Source organism: Argiope bruennichi, chromosome 2 (genome assembly GCF_947563725.1).
Source record: "Argiope bruennichi chromosome 2, qqArgBrue1.1, whole genome shotgun sequence".
In the NCBI taxonomy this organism is placed as follows: domain Eukaryota; kingdom Metazoa; phylum Arthropoda; class Arachnida; order Araneae; family Araneidae; genus Argiope; species Argiope bruennichi.
Window position 1 is genome coordinate 75,396,333 of NC_079152.1, and position 22,799 is coordinate 75,419,131.

Consider the following 22,799-nt stretch of genomic DNA (forward strand, 5'->3'; position numbering starts at 1 on the left):
AAAGGATTAATCATAGACTGACTATTCGACCCGTCCGAAGGCACACGGAAAAACTTGAATGACCGGACCACTGCAACAGCAACTCTGACAGGAATTGTGGTTGAGTCCTAAGGGCCATCAGCGGTCACGCTACAATCCTTCCCCTAGGAAGTACGTCCCATCATCGATGGGAGAAGTCAGATTCCACCTTATCATGTACTCACAGCGAGAACCAACTACCATGCTGGAAACTTCTCATTCTGAATTACGAGGTTCCCTCCGTGGAGCACCAGGAAAGGATTAATCATAATTCATTTGAAGCATCAGACCCACTTACATTGCAAATCGGGTTTTGAATTTGGAATTCTCCAGTCGCAAAACCGAGACCTAATCACAAGGCCACCGAGACCTAAAATCACAGAGATGACAATGATTTTATAAAAAAAAAAGTAGTCCTTATTAAACCATTACGCACATAATGTTTTGATGAAAAGATAAATTAGTCATAGTTATATTAACATTGAATACAATTTTGAATTTATGTGATGATTATTTTTGTGGTGATCGCCAGATTTTAACCAAATGAAGGAGGCGATATCCGAGCTAACATTTATTCCCCAAATTCTTACTCCACGTAAGGAAAATTAACTCCAGATGAATTAAACGGGTGTCGGGCCCGTTTAATTCATCTAGAGTTAATTTTATATACATGATGTATTTTTCGTGGAATCGGGCTTCAAACTCTTGTAGAGCAATATGTAATTCTGCCATCATTAATCAATCAATCACATTACTGTTTAATTATGTGGACATTACAAAAATTTATGTACAAGGAAAATTAGAAAAAAAAATGTTGGTTTAAATAAAACATATTCGTTTTACATTTACATAAAACTAGCAATTGAAAGTGTGAATGGAAGAAGAGGTTACGTGATATTTGAAGAATGAAATTGAATGTTGAAGTTGAAGAATGAGAATGAAGCTATGAAGTTAACGCTTTAGGAGGCACTGCAAATCAGCTTCAGTCATCTAGCAGCTATTTGCGGTCAGTGATGGATTGAGTTATCTTGTAGCCATGATGACTTCTTTTTTGATAAACTGGCTAGTTTAATTATAAATTTTAGCATTTTTAAAAAAATTATCAGTATACTAATTGCTTGTTTCAGATTAAATTTTTAGAATAATTTTAATAACTATGAAAATATATATTTATTTATTCATTTATTACGAATCAGACTGTGCAGAATGCAAGTTTTTCATAATTATGTTTAAGAAAACAGAAGATTTAATAATTACTGTAATAATGAATTAAACGTAATTAACGTATTCTAATATTTTATTATTCCCTGTTCGACTCTGGTGATCAGTGAGTTCTCCAGGAATATTGGTTATACTTGATTTCAAATAAATCATTTAAACATAACTTCATACTCATGATTCTGCCAAACTGATTGACATTAAAGCTGTGTTATTTTAAATGTTTCATTTTGTTCACTCTCTTTATTGTAAGTACGGACCTTTCTAGTGTACCTTTCTTTCCCAAAACATCATAGCACTATTTAAAACCTAAATATTCGTTTCTACATTGCACAATATTGTAATTTCACTTTCTTATTTGTCTTGTAAACTGCACAGATATTAAACGGAATCCTTTTTCTTTAAAATTGTAAAAAAATTACGCTGTTAAATATTTGATGAAACAATAAAAACGATTTGAATTTTAAGGCAACAACGTAATATATTGTTGGAAATTAGCAAAAAAATATTTTTGAAAAATGCCCAACTTCAGAGAAAATCCGCAAGCCTATTAAATTAGTATAATTAAAAAGTCATTTTTTTAATTTTTGAAATGGTATAAAATTTATTTTTGTGCTATAACATTTTCGGTAATTGTCGAGGGAAAAAAAAAGAAATTTTCGCTTAATTTTTAATTTATTAAAAATCTGATGAAAATTTCGAAAAAAAATTGCTCTTAGGTGCACGTTTTCACCATCCAAAGTATAAATGTGCTATATTTGATTACTCTAAGTCTGGTCTGTAGAAAGCCAACAAACATTTTTATTTTTATTAATATTAATTTTTTTAATATCTTGACTGCAAACGCCCTCCCCCTCCTCCTCGAATGCAGGGGTATTAGACAGCTGCTTTATCTGCCCAGTCGGAAATTCGCTACTGGTAGTGGAGATAAAAATTGCATGAAAACGCTACATAGTTTGTAGCATTTGGAGTGGTGGATTTAGACAGTATTTGATTCAAGGCAATGAATATAACATATAATGTGCATTGATTTGAGCTCTTCTTTTAATTAAATGATTAATTCAAGTTTAATAAACTCATTAATGAGTTATTTTAGATCAGCTTCGTATTTTAGAAATTGTGTGATGCTTTTATTTATTTATTAAGACTCAAGATTGTGCTGCACTCTCCTTTGAAACAAACGCGTGGTTTTATAAATACTATAATAACTAACTGACCATAATGATACATATAAGAACCTAACCAATTATACTTCATGTATTAAAATTATCCTAATATTTTATGGTTTATAGCTTTTTTTTTTTTTTTTACAAATTTACTATTTGACAATTAGGTTTATATTATTTTTTAATTGATTTATCTGCGCCCTCTCTATCAAATCAGCTGCCTCTTCTACCTAAATGGAAATTTGCCACTGACCATTTAAAAGTATTAGGAAATTGAATTTATTGAAAATACAAATTTGTTCCATGACCCGCCGCTCCTTTCACTTGCTTCTTGAATCATTCTACAAACAGATATCAAGGGTCAATTAACATATTTCTCACTAAATGCAACTTAAAGTAAGTGACTACATTAAAAAGTCACATTTTTGAGAAATTATGAATTTTTCCCAAAATTTAATATTTGAACAGTTTTGTTTATAAAATCTTTTGAATTTTGTTTCCAAGAATTTTTGAAAAGTTACACTGATTTTGATATTTTCATTTGCATACGTTTTAATACTATTTCACATCTTTAAATGCTATTTTCTCAAACTGTTATTTATATTTGATGGAATTTTCTTACAAAAAACCTCATAAATTAAAATCTAATGCATATTTTTCGTTCAAATTTAGTATAATAATTTCGCTCTATGTTCTGTAGTTTCCGAACTAGTGAAGAAATAGCCTATTCCTTTAGAAATATTATATGGTTCTTTTAATGTTTCAGAATGTGAAAAAATTGAAAATTTCGTGTTATTTACCAGTTGAACCCCAATATTTAAAAAAAAATGGATTGAAATACAGCAATACTTATTTTTAATTCTTATACTTAAAGTATACTTCCTTTTATATTATTAATAAAATTTTATTTATATATTTATAGAAGTATTTATATATTTATAGAAATACATATTAACCTTAATGCATTGTAACAATAATGCATTCCAACGTAAATTGAAAATATTTATTTCAGATTCCATTATTACTAAGTATACTTAAAAGTAGCTTGTACGTATATTTAAAATACTTAATTAACTAAAAGAAGTAAAAATTGCTTACTGGCAAGGGCGTGCCATTGACTTCCACACATAAATATATTTCTTCCCATTCCTCGACGCCTGCGTGATTCCACACTCTTAACTGGATTTCATTCTTAAGTGTCCCGTCACTTTGTTTCCTGAAATAAGTACGTAATAAATAACAAACTGAAATTGGCAGATGTATATTCATGAAGTGCCCCCCCCCCCTCAATTGAATTTTGTCGGATTACGGCAGTTGCATTACGACGATGCTCCGGCTCATTCTTCAAACCTGATCAAGACTTTCTTGGCGAAACACGGAATTCCAGTCGTCTCCCAAACTCCCTGCTCTCCAGATATGGTTCCTGGCGACTTCTGGTAGTTTCAGAAATTGAAGATGCCGGTGAAAGAATTCTGTTTTGTGAGTAAAGAAGAGATCATTCAGAATGCGGCAACGGATATTAACACCATTTCAAAAGAATCCTTCCAGGTCGGTTTTCGGCTGTGGAAGGATCGGTGGACTATGTGTGTGAAGACGCAAGGGGCCTACTTTGAAGGGGATTAAAGTCCCAATTTCGTCACATAAGTAATATATTTTTCCGGGCCATAAGTCGGATACCTTTTAGACAGCCCTCGTATATCGTAGCCAGCCACCGTTTCATGTGTCTTAAAATTAAAGGAATACATCTTAGCCGAAAGAACAGATAAATATATTCAATTAAAAGATGGTTGTTATTATTATTATGGTTATTACTCAGCATCTTAAATAGTATAAGAACTTTTAATTGTTTATAATTTTTGAGCTAAATGCGTATATTTTGACAAATATTACCTCGACTTCTTCTCATTCAGTTCACTTTCAAGCTTTTTTAGAATTGTATTGGCTTTTTTTTTTTTTTTTTTTTTTTTTTGCTCTAATAATTGACGTAGTTATTAGTATTCCGTTTGTATTGCTAAACTGCTGGTTGTACTGTGGTGGGTATTCGTAAAATTTGAATGATACTATTTTTAACTATCCAAAAATATACTATCCAAAAAAACCCAGAAAATTTGGTTTTTAATGGATGAAAATAGATAATATGATATATTGAGATTGTTTATATCTAGATTAGTACCACGATTGTTTCCCACACTACATTCCAAATAAAAAAAGTTAAATGTAATTTTTATTACAGAAACTTCTCGTCATTGTTTTATCATGACATATCTGTATTCGCGGCCGATTAAAAGAATACGTGAAAACATTCATAATTAGATTTTCAGGAACGTAGTTATTAGTATTCCGTTTGTATTGCTAAACTGCTGGTTGTACTGTGGTGGGTATTCGTAAAATTGGAATGATACTATTTTTAACTATCCAAAAATATACTATCCAAAAAAACCCAGAAAATTTGGTTTTTAATGGATGAAAATAGATAATATGATATATTGAGATTGTTTATATCTAGATTAGTACCACGATTGTTTCCCACACTACATTCCAAATAAAAAAAGTTAAATGTAATTTTTATTACAGAAACTTCTCGTCATTGTTTTATCATGACATATCTGTATTCGCGGCCGATTAAAAGAATACGTGAAAACATTCATAATTAGATTTTCAGGAACGTAGTTATTAGTATTCCGTTTGTATTGCTAAACTGCTGGTTGTACTGTGGTGGGTATTTGTAAAATTGGAATGATACTATTTTTAACTATCCAAAAATATACTATCCAAAAAAACCCAGAAAATTTGGTTTTTAATGGATGAAAATAGATAATATGATATATTGAGATTGTTTATATCTAGATTAGTACCACGATTGTTTCCCACACTACATTCCAAATAAAAAAAGTTAAATGTAATTTTTATTACAGAAACTTCTCGTCATTGTTTTATCATGACATATCTGTATTCGCGGCCGATTAAAAGAATACGTGAAAACATTCATAATTAGATTTTCAGGAACGTAGTTATTAGTATTCCGTTTGTATTGCTAAACTGCTGGTTGTACTGTGGTGGGTATTCGTAAAATTTGAATGATACTATTTTTAACTATCCAAAAATATACTATCCAAAAAAACCCAGAAAATTTGGTTTTTAATGGATGAAAATAGATAATATGATATATTGAGATTGTTTATATCTAGATTAGTACCACGATTGTTTCCCACACTACATTCCAAATAAAAAAAGTTAAATGTAATTTTTATTACAGAAACTTCTCGTCATTGTTTTATCATGACATATCTGTATTCGCTGCCGATTAAAAGAATACGTGAAAACATTCATAATTAGATTTTCAAAAACGTAGTTATTAGTATTCCGTTTGTATTGCTAAACTGCTGGTTGTACTGTGGTGGGTATTCGTAAAATTTGAATGATACTATTTTTAACTATCCAAAAATATACTATCCAAAAAAACCCAGAAAATTTGGTTTTTAATGGATGAAAATAGATAATATGATATATTGAGATTGTTTATATCTAGATTAGTACCACGATTGTTTCCCACACTACATTCCAAATAAAAAAAGTTAAATGTAATTTTTATTACAGAAACTTCTCGTCATTGTTTTATCATGACATATCTGTATTCGCGGCCGATTAAAAGAATACGTGAAAACATTCATAATTAGATTTTCAGGAACGTAGTTATTAGTATTCCGTTTGTATTGCTAAACTGCTGGTTGTACTGTGGTGGGTATTCGTAAAATTTGAATGATACTATTTTTAACTATCCAAAAATATACTATCCAAAAAAACCCAGAAAATTTGGTTTTTAATGGATGAAAATAGATAATATGATATATTGAGATTGTTTATATCTAGATTAGTACCACGATTGTTTCCCACACTACATTCCAAATAAAAAAAGTTAAATGTAATTTTTATTACAGAAACTTCTCGTCATTGTTTTATCATGACATATCTGTATTCGCTGCCGATTAAAAGAATACGTGAAAACATTCATAATTAGATTTTCAGGAACGTAGTTATTAGTATTCCGTTTGTATTGCTAAACTGCTGGTTGTACTGTGGTGGGTATTCGCAAAATTTGAATGATACTATTTTTATTTCTTTTTATATTTTCCAAAAAAAAACAGAAAATTTGGATTTTGGATTTGTAAAAAAATTTGGATTTGCAAACAAATGCACACACAAATCATGTTTTTGTAAACGGAGGAATTTGCTCATTTGCTCATAGTATTTCGGTGAGAGAGATTTAAAATCGAAATTTCTTGATTATTCCTTCTTTTCTTTTTTTTAAATAATAAACTGAAACTAAAAGCTGCTCCAACGCTGCATATAACTGCAAAATTTTTTATCTATTCATAAAAACAGAAACATAATAGAAAAATTCACTACTGTTAGGCAATACAAATGTTATTTATAGAATTTGTCGAACTTTATTAAAAAAATTAATATGTTAAAAAATACGGCTATAATTATAATTTATATGCATAAAATTGAATGTTCAAGAGCTTATTTATTTGCTGTTGTTTTTTTAACTTTATACAAATCCACATCCCTTGACAGATTCAAACGAAATTGAGCACATGTGCCTGAGTACCTAAAAAGACTAGCTGAGCTATTAAAAAGTGTTTACTCTCCTCTACAATGGGGTTTAAAATATTTTAAGTTCCATCACCATAACTTCTGAAGAAATCATCACATTAACATTATTTTTATACAAACTTAAAATTCAAACACTTTACTTTATAGTGACATCAACTCTATTACCTTTAAACTTTTCTGATTTGTAATCAGTTCCTTCAAAGCTAATTTAAGCATAACTTTTATAGTTTCCATTTTTTAGAACTATAAACTGTATGACTTAGAAATATATTGTTATGAATATGTAATGTTGCTTCCCAACACAGTTAGCTCCATCGTAGGAAAGATGGTTTTTACGGAGAGCTCTACTGGATGCTGACAAGATACCGGATCAATGACCCCTAGGCTTGGCTACAAACTGGGAGATCATTTGGCGACAAAATGGATGACGCTAGAATCTAGGAATTTTGTCATTGGAACCAATAGGAAGCAAATTATGCTTGATTGTTTGAGAACTTTCTGTGCCCTGCTAAGAAAGCTGTAAAAGGCCGGTAGACCAAGTCGGAGTCAGTCGTATATTGAGAGTCGTATAGTAAGTCAGCGACGAAATAGTTGGATCAATCAAGCGAAGCACAAGCGTTGAGAGGAGCTCAAGTGATTGGTGGATTGAGAACTGAGTCATGCACCCAGTGTTGGAGACAAGTATTGAAGAAGCATCGAGTTCGTGTGTTGAGTAGTAATCGTATAGTAGTGAGTGGGCAGTTTGGTACTTCTAAAGAAAGGTGACAGTGGAGAATAGCTGGCGTTTGGAGAGACCTTAGTGAATGGATTCTTTCTTCCTGCTGAGTTCTATTGGTCGATTTGTGTGCCGTTGAAGTTTTTTATTACAGATTACTATTTATGGGCTGGTTTTTGTTGTACATACTGCTGTGTGCTGCTTTTGTACATCTCGGCTGTGTATTCGTATCTTCGTGTTAATAAACGTCATTATTTTTACTGGGGCCAACTGACAGTATCACCATACACTTATTACAAGCGAGCCCGTTCGAGTTTAAAGGAATTTTATATTTTATAATATATATATATATATATATTGTTTTGTTTTTTTCTGTTTGTATTGTACAGTACAAACAGAAGTACCGAAATCGTTTATACAGCGGTTACTAATTATATAAAATTCCTTATAGTACCAGTTATTAAACAGCTATATGAATTATCGATTTTTCAAGCGATATCAATAATTTATAAGACATTGGTTGTGCTTATTAAGAAAACTATCAAAACTAAAAGGATTACAAATACTCAATATATGCTACTTCAAAGCAAGTATAAGTGACGCTCGTGTTTCTAACTGACAATAACTCATCATATCACTAATCAGTTATGAGGTTGTTTAGGTAAAGAATAAATAAAAAAATAACAAAAAAAAATGAAAAATTGCAAGTTATTTCATTGAGAGAAAATCAAAATATAATAATATTAATAGTAATGGTAAATAATTTCCGTAAATTTACTTATAAAATAATCCATATGGTAAAATTTCTACACTTTTTTCAAACTTTTATTATTCTTTATCTTATTCATTTCATATTTAGTAATGAGTTTAGCTTCTAATCTGCATCCTGATAGAATATCGAAAAAGCATTGCTCAATCCCAGAATAGCGATGCTAATTTCCTTTTATTTTAAATTTTATCAGAGCATGAATCAAACGCACTTGAATTTAGAAAAATTATGAAGAGCCGAAAAAATGTTGCTGAAGTAATATTTGATATCTGATTTAAACTTTCTGAATTTATATATCTCATTTAAAAGTAAAATTCTTGTACATCAAATTATGTAGAAAAATAATGATACACATTGGCTTTGGAAGTTTAAAACTTCAATACTTTGACAAGCACAAAACAAAAATTATCAGAAATTTATATGATTCATTTAATTTTTTTCATGGAAAATGAAACAGAAAAAAAAAAAAAATGTAGAAAAATAATGTATCATCACCAAAAATATATTTAAAAAATTAAATGTCTATGATTATTATACGATTTCAGCATTTTCTATTTAAAAAAATGTAATAATATTTCTAAAAGCAATCGAAATAAAAGTTCAGAAATTTTAAAAGTTTTGTTCTGCATATAATCATATAATACGTTGGACCATGAAAGGAAATAAAAATCTATTATAATAAACTTAATCTATTATATAAATCTATTATAATAAACTTAAAACAACTTACCCAATTTTTATTTCGTTTATTATATTCAATGGCAAACAAAAATCAATAATATGTTGATTGTTTTGAAATTCTGGAATTAAAAAAAAATGACAGATAATTCTCTTAATTCTTAAAATGTATGATATTAGAAAAATAGTTTCATTTATTCTTATATTAAAAAGAAATCAATTAAACAGAAAGAAAAGAAAATCTCTGTACAATTTTTGTCGAAGTTTAACTGTTGTAAATTCATATTAGAAAATATTTTGAAATACAGATGGCGCCATGAACTTCAGGCATAGAATCGAGAATCAATTTGATAGCTTATATTAGTTTAATCCATTTTTTTCCATGATGTGAAAATCTAAAAGATTAATCAAATCCTGGACTATTCATATTTATTTCTTTTCCTAAATGAAAAACTTTATCATATAAATTTCTTCCTTTCAATGGTCTTTTCTCTCTTTTAATACTGAGATATTACAGAAAATATGAAAACAATCAATTTGTGTTTTTAATAGACAAAGACTAAGACAAATTTGGTTAATAAAAAGTACGTCCACTGTTAACTAAAATTTTACAGTTACTTTTATTTATAGTATAATTGCAGACAAATTTCAAATGCAAAATTTGCTATTATAAGCTGAAAACTGAATAGAAAAAATAGAACAAACTTTATGAACACTTTTCAGGACCCAGGAATATTGCAAAGCTTCAACAATAACTAATCATAATTTTTCATTTTATTATAATACGAATTTCTTATCACTAAAATAAAAATTAAATAAATAAAGTACGTTCACTATTTTATACTATGTTTTTGGTGCATTGATTTCATTACTTAATTCAGCAACAGTTCATATCCATATTTTGATTCGACACTTCATGAAAAGCAAACAATGAAGAAGTAAAAGAAAAACACCTGCACTTCAAGGATTGGATAATATTTCAGAAAACAAAAACTTTCTTTTTTCATCGCTAATAAAAAAATAACGCAGAGACCAGAATTATGTGAATAGGATTTAATATTATGACGAATTTTGAGAGCAAAATCGAAAAGCAGCAGATCAAAAGAGAATAAAGTTTGCATCTCTGTTAAAAGGATTATAAAATTGGCATTTAATTTAATTTTTAATTTAATCTTTAAGTTCGAGAGAAGAAAAGAGGGATCTCTATATTTTCATTGTCTAAGAGACATTAAAGCTTTTAATCCGGCCTTGTTCTCCCCTCAAAAACAAACAAAAAAATATTTAATCTTTTTCTAATAGCTAAAACTAAATACTCAGCGTATAATAAGTATATAAAAGTATTTGCACTAAACGACAAAGATAGTTAATTGATACTTATATATTTACAGTTTACACTATTTTAGTGTTTCTTTTAACAATGAGATTTCACTTACAGTGACTACGTCTTGTCAATAAAAAATTTTTACTCACGGATAATTATTGTAAGCTTTATAATAATTGACGCCTAAGACACAATTTATTTCTTCCATACAGAAACGTTTAAAAGCTAATTACTTTGAGTCTAATGTTAAGCTTACCCAGTTTACGACCGGGCATGGAAACTTTAAAACATATTTAAAACGCTTCATTTGTCGCCGACTGTTCGTGCTACAGTGGTGCAGTCTAGGATGCGAAGCATTTGATATTTAAATGCACCAAATTTATTCCCGAAAGACGTAAACTCAAAAACTGTCTTCTAAAGGACAATACATACTGGTGTGCAAAACTTAAGCAACAATGTAAATTTTAAGCAGGTAGCCATAAAATTTCAAAAAAGTGGTTATTGCGATCAATACAATAACCATTCAGTAGAAAGGTGATGCGTATGCAGAAGTCAGGAACAAAACATCACAGTGTACGCAAAACGCGTACAGTTGGCGCGCGCAGCTCAAGACTACAAGGAAAAGAAGAACGTAGGTGCAAGTGAGTTCTTTCTTGAAATATGGCTAGAAGAAATCACCTGAACGACTTCACACCTGGAAGAATGATCGAAAAGCTGGAAGAGGGGCGCAGTTTCACCAGTGTAACTGAAGAGTTGGGAATCAACAAAAGTGTCGTTTCGAGCGCTTGGGAAACCTTCCAAACGATAGGTATAGTTGTTAGAAAGGTTGGTGGTGGCCACCCTAGGTAAACAACTGCAGTGGATGACCGATATATCGTCCTGCAGGCGGAAAGAGCCCGATACCAGTCAGCAAGCGCCACTGCTCAGCAACTGTGTACAGCAACAGAGCGGCAAGTGTCGCGGTTTACTGTGGCCAGACGCCTTCACAAAGGTAGCCTATTCGCGTAACATCCTGAACGCTGCACCCCTTTGAAAGCTGGCCATCGGTGGCACCATTTAGAGTGGTGTAAGAAGAACAAAAACTGGACATCTCATCAATGGAGTCGTGTCCCCTTTACGGATGAGAGTCGTTTCAGTGGCACAAGTGATTCTCAACGCCAGTAAATTTAGAAAGGTTGGGGCATGGCTTCAACTTAGTAACATCATGAAAAGAGACCGCTATAGTGGTCCTGGAATTGTTGGCGGGGAAGTGCGGGCGGACTGAGCTCCACGTTTTCGACAGAGGTTCTATATCCGAGGATCTCTTTTATAAGGAGGTGATCCTTCCCCATGTGCGTCTGCCCCAAGGTGTTATTGAACCAGACTTAGTTTTCATGGATGACAATGCACTGCCACACCAGGCAGATGAAGTTCAGCAACTACTGGAAACAACATATCATTCGAATGGAATGGCCAGCATTCTCTCCTGAATTAAATCCCATAGAACATGTGTGGGATGCTTTGGAGAGACACCTTGCGGCATGATTACATCCTCCGGGGAGCACCCAACAACTGAAACAGATGCTGATTTAGGAATGAGCACTCTTGAGTCAAGAATTGTTGGACAATCTGGTGCTAAGTATGGAGAGACGGTGCGAAGCAACCATAGCAGTAAGGTAAGGGCATATCCCATACTAGGAATATCTGCTTTTTGTTCTTCCTATTGGACAGACAATGATATGTAGCGATACTATGAGTTCAATAAAGTGTTTTTTTTTTTTTTTTTTTTGTGTGCGTGTGTGTGTGTGTGCGATTCCATACCTTATGCACTGTATTCATTTCTGCGCAACTATGCTTTTGCTATCGTTTAAGTACAAAATTCTGTCTCTCATTTCTGAATTTTATGTCACTTAGATGATTTCGCGTGGAGTTATGGCAAAAAAAAAAAAGGGGCACCTGTTGCTTAAGTTTTGCACACATGTGTAGATTGGCCTCCTTATTTATCTGCCTTTGTACAAAGTAAATCATCTTTCATTTCCTTTTTACATATATTAATAGTATTTTCCCCCGTGCTATTGAAACCTAATTTCTATATGTTCGCCTACATATATTTGCATATATACTTTTATGTTTTTGCATTTTTATTTTGAATATTTTATTTTTATTTGATCATGCTTCTTCAATTGTATTATATGATTTACTGTATGAGTAATAGAATGTGAGCAATTTTGTTTTATTTTTGTTTGCATTTGTATATTTTCTTGTTTCTCCCAATACCCTTTGCAATTGTGCCTGCTTCCTTATATTTGAAAGTTCTTCTACTATCAATTGTGTATCGATTTACGTTTGTAAGCCTTGTGGTATACTTGTTGGCACACAATTATAATAATAATAAAGACACAATGTAATTGTCAATGTTGTTTTTAAGTTTAGTATGCAATATAAGACCAATGACTTTAATATTATATGTTTCTACCTATTTTAAAATAAATATAGAGCTTTTTTTGAAAATCAAACCTTTAATACTGGACAAGAAAAAATTCTAAATCAGACTTAATGGTAACTTCAGCTGGACGGAAATGTTTCAAATATTGTATTCTAACAGAATAAATACGCTTCTAGTTTCAATAATTTCATGGAAAGTACTAAAATCATATTGTTATCAAACAGATAAGCGAAAAAAGCAGATTAATCCTTAACCGGGGCGGTGAAAATTTAGGACTTAGCTGGGAAGACCTCATTTCCTTTACACTCAAATTAAATTTTCTAATGAAAGTATTAGTACGAAAATCAACCAATAAAATTTGCAGATATTTTTCTTAATATATAAATACATTTTAGAAATTTTTCATAATAAATTATCAAAGTAATTGCATTTGAGCGCACAATTTTTTTTCTCAAATTACATGTTACAATAAATAATATTCTTGAAAAAAAATATTACTTTTTACTTTTTAAATCATATTTGCTTCCCCAATATACAGAAATATATAATGAAAAATTCAACAATTATATGCAAATAAAAATAATAATAAAAAAAAATTAACCTTTTTTCTATCGGCATAATTTCTACGCAGAAACTTGTGAACATTCGTAATTTTTAGAAATTTCTCAAAATACATGATCATTAGAAAAATTAATTATATTTGAACATACATATCAGAATCAATCGAACGCGAACTTTAATCGAAAAAATCTTCTGTATTATCCTCACCACTAAAATCGTTTTTTGCTTCATTTAAAAGTCTCTGCTTGATAAGGAGATCAATAAGTTGGATGATATTTTGAAAAACAAGTTTTATAGCCATCTGCTAAGCCTTGTATAATACTGGAACATTAAAAGGAAGGTGCGGTCTCACAAATGTCGAGCAAAGAAATAGCTGAAATATTTTTAAAAGCAACCGCTGAAACCGGTTGAAAAAGTGCACATGTAGTGACAGTCATGAAACAAGAAGCTACAGGATCAACCCATTCCATTGAGCTTAAAATAGAGTAGGAGTGACCAAAATTCCATCCTTAGTGGTCTGAGATACCTTCCCCTCCCCCCCCCCAGTTAAGGATTAAGTGAAAAGAGAGATATAACAGCAGAAAATGTTAATATTTATTAAAGAAAATGAGAGAAAATAAAAATAAAAAAATTAAGAGAAACTTACTGAATTTCTGTCCTGCAATCATGAGCTGTATCTCTTGAAACATCGGGTAATCATTTATATCGGGTGGCGGAGCAAAGAACTGAAAACGCTTCTTTAAAGGTATCTTTGATTCCCTGAATTAAAGAGAAGAAATGTGACAAAAAACTGACAACAAATAGAATATTTGCAAGTTTGTCAACTTAGAAATAAACAGAATACACACACACACACACATACATACATACATACAAAAAAAAATCTTGAAAGAAGGAAACTTATTTCCTAAGAACTCAAAATTCTACACTTCTACACAAGGCATAAATGTTCTACGGTTTATAAGTATAAACCAATCAATTTTTAGTATTTGTAATATTAAAAATTTTGTTTTAGGAAAATTTTTCCACCATTGTTCTGCAGACAAAACATTTTGAATCTCTTCACCCTCCCACAACTTGTTTACTGGAGGGAGCAATGCATTCTATTAAGTGCTTGCATGTATTTTTATCAGCGACATCTATTGGTAAACATCCGAAGTATCTATATAAGCGACAATGGTTTTGGATTTTACCAATTTACTATTACTTTACTGTTATCATTTTGAAAGTTTCCCATTTAGTATTATTGAGTTATTCAGTGTATAAAGACCTAAATCATGGAATGCTCCAAATTGTATTTTCGGCATTCATTGCTTTTTTTTTTTTATTATTATTATTATTTGAAGAAATCTGCTGCCAAAGCCCATCAGACACTTTTAAAAACTTATGGTGATACTGCTCCGTCATATCCCAATTGTCGGTTTTGGCCTCAACGATTTAAGAGTGGTGATTTCGATGTCAATGCCAAAGAACGGCCCAAGAAATTCGAAGACAATTAATTGCAAGAATTATTAGACGAAAACGAAAAAAAGTTGTAGAAAATGATGGAAAATATTTTTATTGATATATATTGTACCAATATTTCTTAATAAATGTCTTTTTAAAGTGGAAAAATAATCAAAATACATGCAAGCATCTATTAATATGCGTTTCAAATTATTAATATATAGAAGTATTTATCTTTTTTTCTTTATCTAAGTTGTTATCTTTTATCTTTATCTCTAACAAATGAGTACCTGATAAAGCTGAATAAAAAAATTTTGTACGAAATAATCTTGCATAGCATTTATCGAAAAAGTAGTCACAAAGTTTAGTTACTTTTTAAATTTTAAAAAAATAAATATAGCTTAAAGGGGTTTTTGTTTTTTGGGGTTTTTTTTTTTAGCGTTGGAGGTCTTTTATTCTTCGTTTGTGTCACTTGCCTATATTGTTTTTAGTATTATTAATTTTTAACAATTTCTATTTGCATTTAATATTTTTTCTGAATGAAAACTTTCGGCTTAATAAATATTACTTACAATATACATATATACAGGGTGTCTCAAAAACCTTTACCGCAGCTTTTATTTCTGAAATATTGATCGTAGCCATATACTGTAAATTACAAAGTTGGGTAAAAAAAAGGTGAAAATTGTATGAAATCAATTAAAGCTTTCAGGGGATTAAACTTTAAAAAATACAAAATTTAAATTTTTATACGGACCCTGTACAAAAAATAATTCCCAGTGAATAAAATGTGCCTCATTATATAATAAGATCATGTACGAAATTTCAGCATTTTAACACAAAAAATCTCAAAGATATGAAATTACATAAATGCTGACTTAAACCACTCTTTGATGCCTGGATATGAGTTCGCAAAGAGAAAAAATCATGTCGGATGTTCGTGTTTTAGGAGTCGTACACAAATTAACAAAGAAAGCAATGATTGAATAAATAAATAATAATTTTACTATTTATTTATTCAAAAGTATTAAAAATTTTAGAAATAATAACATACAGCAAAGATTACATAACTTAAAGGAAAGATTACTTTAATGAAATATTACATATGATTTTTTACAAGTTTACTGACTGTGTTTTTTTTAAAAATTATATTCTGTAATTCATGATATAACATTTTAAACTATTTTTCAGGAAGCATAGATTTTAAAATTTGTATTTAAAGATATGAAGCATATTTTATTTCCTTGTGATGCATCCCGGCGTCAAGTCATCTGCACTGAAAATGTAAACATTTGCATTTTAATTTGTGATTGTTCCTTCTCCAACTTTATTTTAACATATCTTTGAGAATTTGCATGATAAAATTCTGAAATACCTACATTATCTAAATAATTCTTTGTTCATTTAATACCGATTGAATCATCTATACAAGATAAGAAGTAATAAAATATCGTATGATAAACATATCATCTCTTAGTCACCAATAAGAAGAGTTATAAACAGAATCATTTCATTCTTTTACAAAAAAGAAATAAGATTAAACAAAACAATAAACACGTGGACGAAATGACAAGGAAGTACGTAGATAATAACAATTACAGTTATGTTGCGTTGAGATGATGTAATTCGAACGGGATGTCAGAAATAAGCAAGTGATGTTGAACTGAATGTTGAAAAGCAGGCATTATGTTTTTCATTCTCTAGAGCTGAATAAGCAGCTCAACAAGAACTTCAAATTTTCCATCATCAAATACTATTTTACGAAGATAAGTTTGAAAATTGACTGAGATGTTCGGATACGATTTATATACTTGGATGCCTATATGCATTTCTTTCGTGATAGTATTATTTACAGTATTGTATTGGTAAGTTTTAAAATCATAGAATTACTAAAAAATAAATCAATCAATCTTTAAAAAAGGTTATATTTTTTAAGTAAAAATTCACAATCTTATCGATTGAATACAATTATCTCATCTAAGATTGAAATTCAAATAATTATTAAATAAATATAAAATTCATAAAACGAATGTAAATAAAATTCAATATTTGTAGAATTCTAGATCAATAAGAATTTTCTTAAAGATAAATTATTATATTTGACTAAAGTTAGTATTTTTATTATTTCTTTTAAAATTACAATCTTCAGTTTCGTTACGAAACTTAAAAAAAAAAAATTAAGTTATTTACAAAATTTTTTAAAATATACTCATATTTCTTGGTTATTAAATGTTCTTCAAAGAAAAATGCTAAATCGAGTCATGGATTCATTATGCTAGGATCAATAGTTCGATTGAAAAAAAGAAAGAAAAAAAAATCGTTTGCATCATTACATTTCAAGACAGTTTTTGGACAGTTGATTTTTCTTTAAACATAAATGTAAAAAATATAATAATTTTTCTTTAAGAAAAGGAAGGAAAGAAAATATATTTGTAAAAATAACTCTTTATCAACCACATGAAAATATTATTTTACTTTCAATTTATTTAAATATAATACAGATTTCAAAGATTTTTCAAGACGACCGACAAAAGTTTTCACATATATAAAGCAATTATTTACCAAATTTTAAAATTTTAAAACATTTTTTATAGTGAAACTAGCCGTGTCATTATGATATGTACTTAAAATTACATAATTTCAAAAGTTTATTTTAAAAGCCGATTTGTTACTGATTTTTCTACTCTTTTAAATCATTTTTGACATTTTAAATTTTTTATAACATACTTTTGTTTTAGTTGTAAATTTTAGAGTATATGAACAATTATTTGTTTTTGTAGTAAATAGTAAGTTTGTAGTAAGTAACAAAGTAGAAATTATCGAATTCTGCTTGAATCTATGAATTTTGCTCTTCAGCATCAGCAATACACTGACACACAAATTTAGCTTTGCAATTTTTAAACAAAGAATTTATTTATTGTGAAAAAGAACATTATCGTAAGAAGAATTTTGATATGGTCAGAAAGGGGCCTGAGAAAATGAAATTGATTGCAAAATTGTTAGTTAAATAAATATTAAAAAAAGGCATTGAATTCATTACGAATTTGAATCAAGAAATTTTCTTTGGTTTGAAATAAGAAGTTAAATGGATCCCAAAGTTGAATTACTAATTAGGAACTCACACAAATATAAATAATTGCTCTTTAAAAAATCAGCAACAAATTAGGATTTTTTAATGGATCAAATTTCAAACACAATAATTTAAAAAATCAACGCTTCTTCTCTTAATTGCTGAAAATTTTTTAAATGTGCAGTCCAAAATGTCACGGCATCTTTCCTTTGAAATGGGAATAGCAGGATCATATTATAGAAAATTTTGGAAGAAATCATTGCTTTGCTAATCTAAGATATTATATCATAATTTAACCGAAATATCTTTCACATGGTCCAATGTTGGTTTAAATATTTAAATCACAGAGAAAGATCTTATGTCTGATATATTGTAAAGCATTTATGATGCACATCAATACTGATTTTGAAAAACTTGCTATTTCAAAAGTTCCATAATGGTTATGGGTTCTTAAATGAAAATAAAAGCAGAATAAAGCTTTAACTCAGATGAATAGTGGCCATTTTCGATTTGTTAATGGCTGTTTTGTTATGGGTATCAAAGTTTATTTTAAAGTCTAATTCCAGTCCTCTTGGAAGCCTGGGGGTAGTATGACCAAAATTTGGACATGGTATCAAAATTAAGCAAGTCCCTTTTAAAGAAAAGACAGAACGAGATAATTCGTTTACATTAATTTTGATTCAGGAAATGCCTAGTTGTACCTGGATGCAATGTTTTGTCAAGTTTTGATGACATGGGCTTATGGTTATGACGGCTACCATTTTGACCTATTCTTATAATTTGCTAAGTTCTACAATAGCATTAATTAATTTCAGGTGTAAAACTTTATAATGCATTTTATTAATTCTTTATGCTATAGTTATTCAAAGTGAGTATATATATCTTTGGGTATCTTGTTTTAGTCAAAAAGTGATATAAAGTATTTTGATGGTTTTTGTCTCTGATCACTTATTACTTCTGCCAATGTTCACATTTTTAGACGATTCTGGTGACATTAAATAACAATGTAGCTTATTATTAAAAATAATTCTAAAGTTTTTTTATTCCACGATTTAGAAGTAACTTTTAAAACAAGTTAAATAAAGCTTTTCCAAATTACCTAATGTTATTGATATTTGAAATATCATGAATTTTTATAAATTAGTGAAACGATTATACTTATAATTTTTTCATTAACTGTTTTTAAAAAATTATTTACAGGTATATAACCAGAAATGACAATTATTGGAAGAAACGAGGCGTGCCTTTTGTTCCTCGACGAAACATTTTCAAACTTCTTTGGTTGGTTTACAAAAAGGTGAGACTTTTGCTTTATGTGCATTCAGCAAGGATTCATCCATTCAGAAATTACCAATGTAGCAAAACTTATTCCCCACAGAAATGAAGCCCATTCTTACATTCAAATGCTTATTAAAGGGAATTAATTACTTAGTCAAACCATTAATAAAATAATTTATTGCGAGAGTCTGCGACCACTAATTCTTTGCTTGTAAAGAAAATAATTCATATAATGAAAATACTTCGAAGATAAAGCAGGGCTTCTTGGACTTTTTTAAATTTTATTTTGGCTATAAGGAGGTTTTCTCATCCTTATTTTGACTAAAATATGCTCAAAACTCTATTCATAATTCTAAATGTGCATATAATTTGAAATCAAGACCTGAGAAAGGTAAAATTTTGATTAAAAAAATGCATTTTTTCTTTAAAGTTTTGATAAAATACTTCATATAATGTTGACTTATTGATACAATTTTATTACTTTACCAGATATGTCATATTATACTACCAGATATGTCAATTTTATGTATATTTTATCATGTTAATAAATCTTATTTTGAATAAAGAAATTGATTTAGTTTATAAAACCTATCGACAGAAAAAGAAAATACGCTCCAAATGATGAAGGATAAATTATTATTTAGTGTTAACTCGAGATTTTGACGAATCTACACGCTTTAGAGCTCCCTGAGTTCGATAGTTTAGTTTAGTTATATTAACATCCCGTTTTAAAGCAACACTAGGGCTATTTTGGGACGGGCCTCGTGATTCTGAACCACGGTCAGATGACGAGGACGACACCTGAGCTGGCACCCCCTCTCCACACCGCGCCACACCAGCGGGAGGACGTTTGGCCAGGACGTTTAACGTGCACCAGACCCGCTTACACGACGGTTCTTCGGTGGAATCGGGTCTCGAACCTGAAACCCTCTGGTTCACAAGCCGAGACCTTACCACCAGGCCACCACCCCCGAGTTCAAAAAAAACTTTTTTGGCATTATTATTTATCTATGAACACGATAAATCAAAGACACTTTGTGCTAGATGGATAAAATTGACCATTCAGAGGAAGTTTGTCTGTCTAGTTGTTCAAATACAAGATAACAGGATAATTACGAAACGAAAATAACCAGATCACTAAAATTTGGTACACATATTTAATATCTAAAATGTATATACTTTTCAAAGTTTAAAACAAATCTATCTAAATATTGACCGTCACTCGGTACTTTCGATGCAAGTAAATATAATAATTCACAAGCAGGGCCTGACTAAGGCAAGGGCAGTTTCCCCGGGCCCATCAGAGAAGGGACCTCAAATCGAATAGAAAGTTTATTTTACGTTTCTTTCTTTAATGAAAGTTCTTCATTACTGAAGTAGTGAAGCAGAGGGGGGGGACTAAAAAAGTTTTTGCCCCAGGCCCCAATTAGGCTAAGTCGGGCCCTGTTCACAAGCGGAATAACTAAAATCAATGAAATTCTGTATACTTGACTATACTATGACTGTAACTATAGTTCTGTGTAAAATTTTGGCTCCAATCAGTCGGGGGAAAAAAGCGTCCATAATGCATACTTGGATGACATATTCAGAAAAAAGTGCTGGATCGAAACTAAAATTTGACATATATTACTAACTGTAATCTCAAGATCACATTACCATCTTTCATTTATTTAAGTCATCAAGAAATTTGACGACGTTTACCTGCATACGAAAGCACAATCTGGCAGAAAGCCAATTCCTTAACGAATTCGATTCCAAATTTTTTAAGGATCTACATTTTAGACGCTTTACTAATTTATCCATTTTTACTTGTCTGGTTCTATACGATTTGTGATTATCAAGTTCAGTTATACTCAGACAGTCGGACAAGAAGACCGACCTTCCTACGAATGAATTTTATTCAAAATGTGACAGAAATCTACAAATTTGGTCCGTACCAAATCTCATTTTTCTTGCTCAAAGCGTTTTTGAAATATCGTGTTTTCAGACTATTTTTTCTGACCAGAAGAAGTCTAAAACGAGGAGATCCTTCAAAATCCCGAATTCGAATTTTCTTGACGATAACAATACATTCTCTTTGTACACTTCATATACAAGAAAGTAATAAAACGACGCTTAAAGAAAATATATATTAAGATATATTTTTCTGTTTCTAATAAACAAGCTCTTCTATAGACCTGTAAGTAAATTCACTAGCATTTGTGTTCTGTTGAAAATGGTAAAACTCTGATGGAAGCATTGGTTACAGTTTTTGGATAGACTTAAAACTTAAGTTTTCAGTTTTTGAAAGTTTTTCTTAAGTACAAAAGCCTAATTTTTTTAGGTCAAGTCTATATAATCAAACAACACCGAACAAAACTGTGGACACTCTTCATTGTTACACCATTGTCTTTTATAAAAATAGATTTTTATATGTTGCTTCATTAAAATTTAAAATAATTGAATATTGGAAAGATTGTCATTTTTTTCCCACAAAATCTTTATCACAGTTTCTTTCCCCCTGTAGCCTCTAAATGAACTTCTGAAAATGGATATCGGGAAATATGGGCATGCGGTAGGGTAAGTAGAATACAGATTTAGTTTATTTCTGGACTTTTTCTAAGCATTTATTACTATTAAAGATTTAAAAAAAGCATATTTCTTCAGGCCATTGCAGAGTTTTGTTACATTTTTATTAATTGCAGCTGTAATTTTATATATTATAAGTACAAAATAACTTATGGAAATAATTTCAACTTGTGTTCAATTATTTTTCGGTACTTTTCTTTTAAAATTTATTGCTTTTTTTACTGTACAAATTTAATTCAGCCAATTTTCAAAAATAAAGAAGGCGGCACGGATATTATGCGGATTGAATTATTTTCTACACTTCAATATTATATTTGAAAGAAGCTTCCATAATATATTAACTAAAAATAACAAAATGTATATATTATGGGAGCTATGTATATATTATGTATAAGCATTTATTTATATATTATGCTATGGAAGATTTTAAAAATGAGAAAAGGTGGGGTCCTTTCCAATGGCGTCTTTGTCAAATACTATAAGAATTTGCTAATTACAAATAGGACTATCGGCTTATTGACTAAGAAGAAAAACATTGACTGAGATTTGAAATAATGAAAAGTATTGGACAGGGGTTCATCAAGCCAAAATATAAAATTGCTGAAAGTATTTTTTTTATAACTTAAATATATTTTCTGTCCAAAATAGAGAAAGTATTAATACCTTGAATTTCTTCTACGGTCATACAATAGATGCATTTTGTGCTTAACTTCTTAGTATAGTAAAGTCGGGCATGCATTTTGGATCTTTTTCCATTGACCAACTGGGACCAAAATTTAAGATTTTAGTGTCAAAAACCACATAAATTCATCCATTGTGTGTAATGTGTTTTGAAGTTACTGCTTACATACACAATAATAATCTATTCATTAATACATGCAATCCAAAATTAAGGAAAAATCTACAAATTAAAGATTATACACAAAAATTCGCATATCAAGCTTGCTGC

The 22,799-nt window shown here is 30.0% G+C and overlaps 2 protein-coding genes across 2 annotated transcripts in view; one reads left to right on the top strand and one right to left on the bottom strand.

Moving 5' to 3' along the window:
• Nucleotides 1-22,799, bottom strand: part of LOC129960885 (E3 SUMO-protein ligase PIAS3-like) — a 70,614-nt gene that overhangs the window by 19,700 nt on the left and 28,115 nt on the right. The window contains exons 3-5 of the mRNA XM_056074598.1: nucleotides 14,135-14,247; nucleotides 9,234-9,303; nucleotides 3,501-3,618 (exon numbers count right to left, since the gene is read on the bottom strand). Of these exons, the coding sequence (XP_055930573.1) occupies nucleotides 3,501-3,618; nucleotides 9,234-9,303; nucleotides 14,135-14,247 (301 nt within the window). The remainder of the gene's footprint in view (nucleotides 1-3,500; nucleotides 3,619-9,233; nucleotides 9,304-14,134; nucleotides 14,248-22,799) is intronic.
• The window catches only part of LOC129960878 (cytochrome P450 3A24-like), a 29,011-nt gene continuing 22,765 nt past the window's right edge, over nucleotides 16,554-22,799 (top strand). Inside the window, exons 1-3 of the mRNA XM_056074590.1 lie at nucleotides 16,554-16,799; nucleotides 19,205-19,301; nucleotides 21,789-21,841. Coding sequence (XP_055930565.1) covers nucleotides 16,723-16,799; nucleotides 19,205-19,301; nucleotides 21,789-21,841 — 227 coding nt within the window. The 5' untranslated portion in view covers nucleotides 16,554-16,722. The remainder of the gene's footprint in view (nucleotides 16,800-19,204; nucleotides 19,302-21,788; nucleotides 21,842-22,799) is intronic.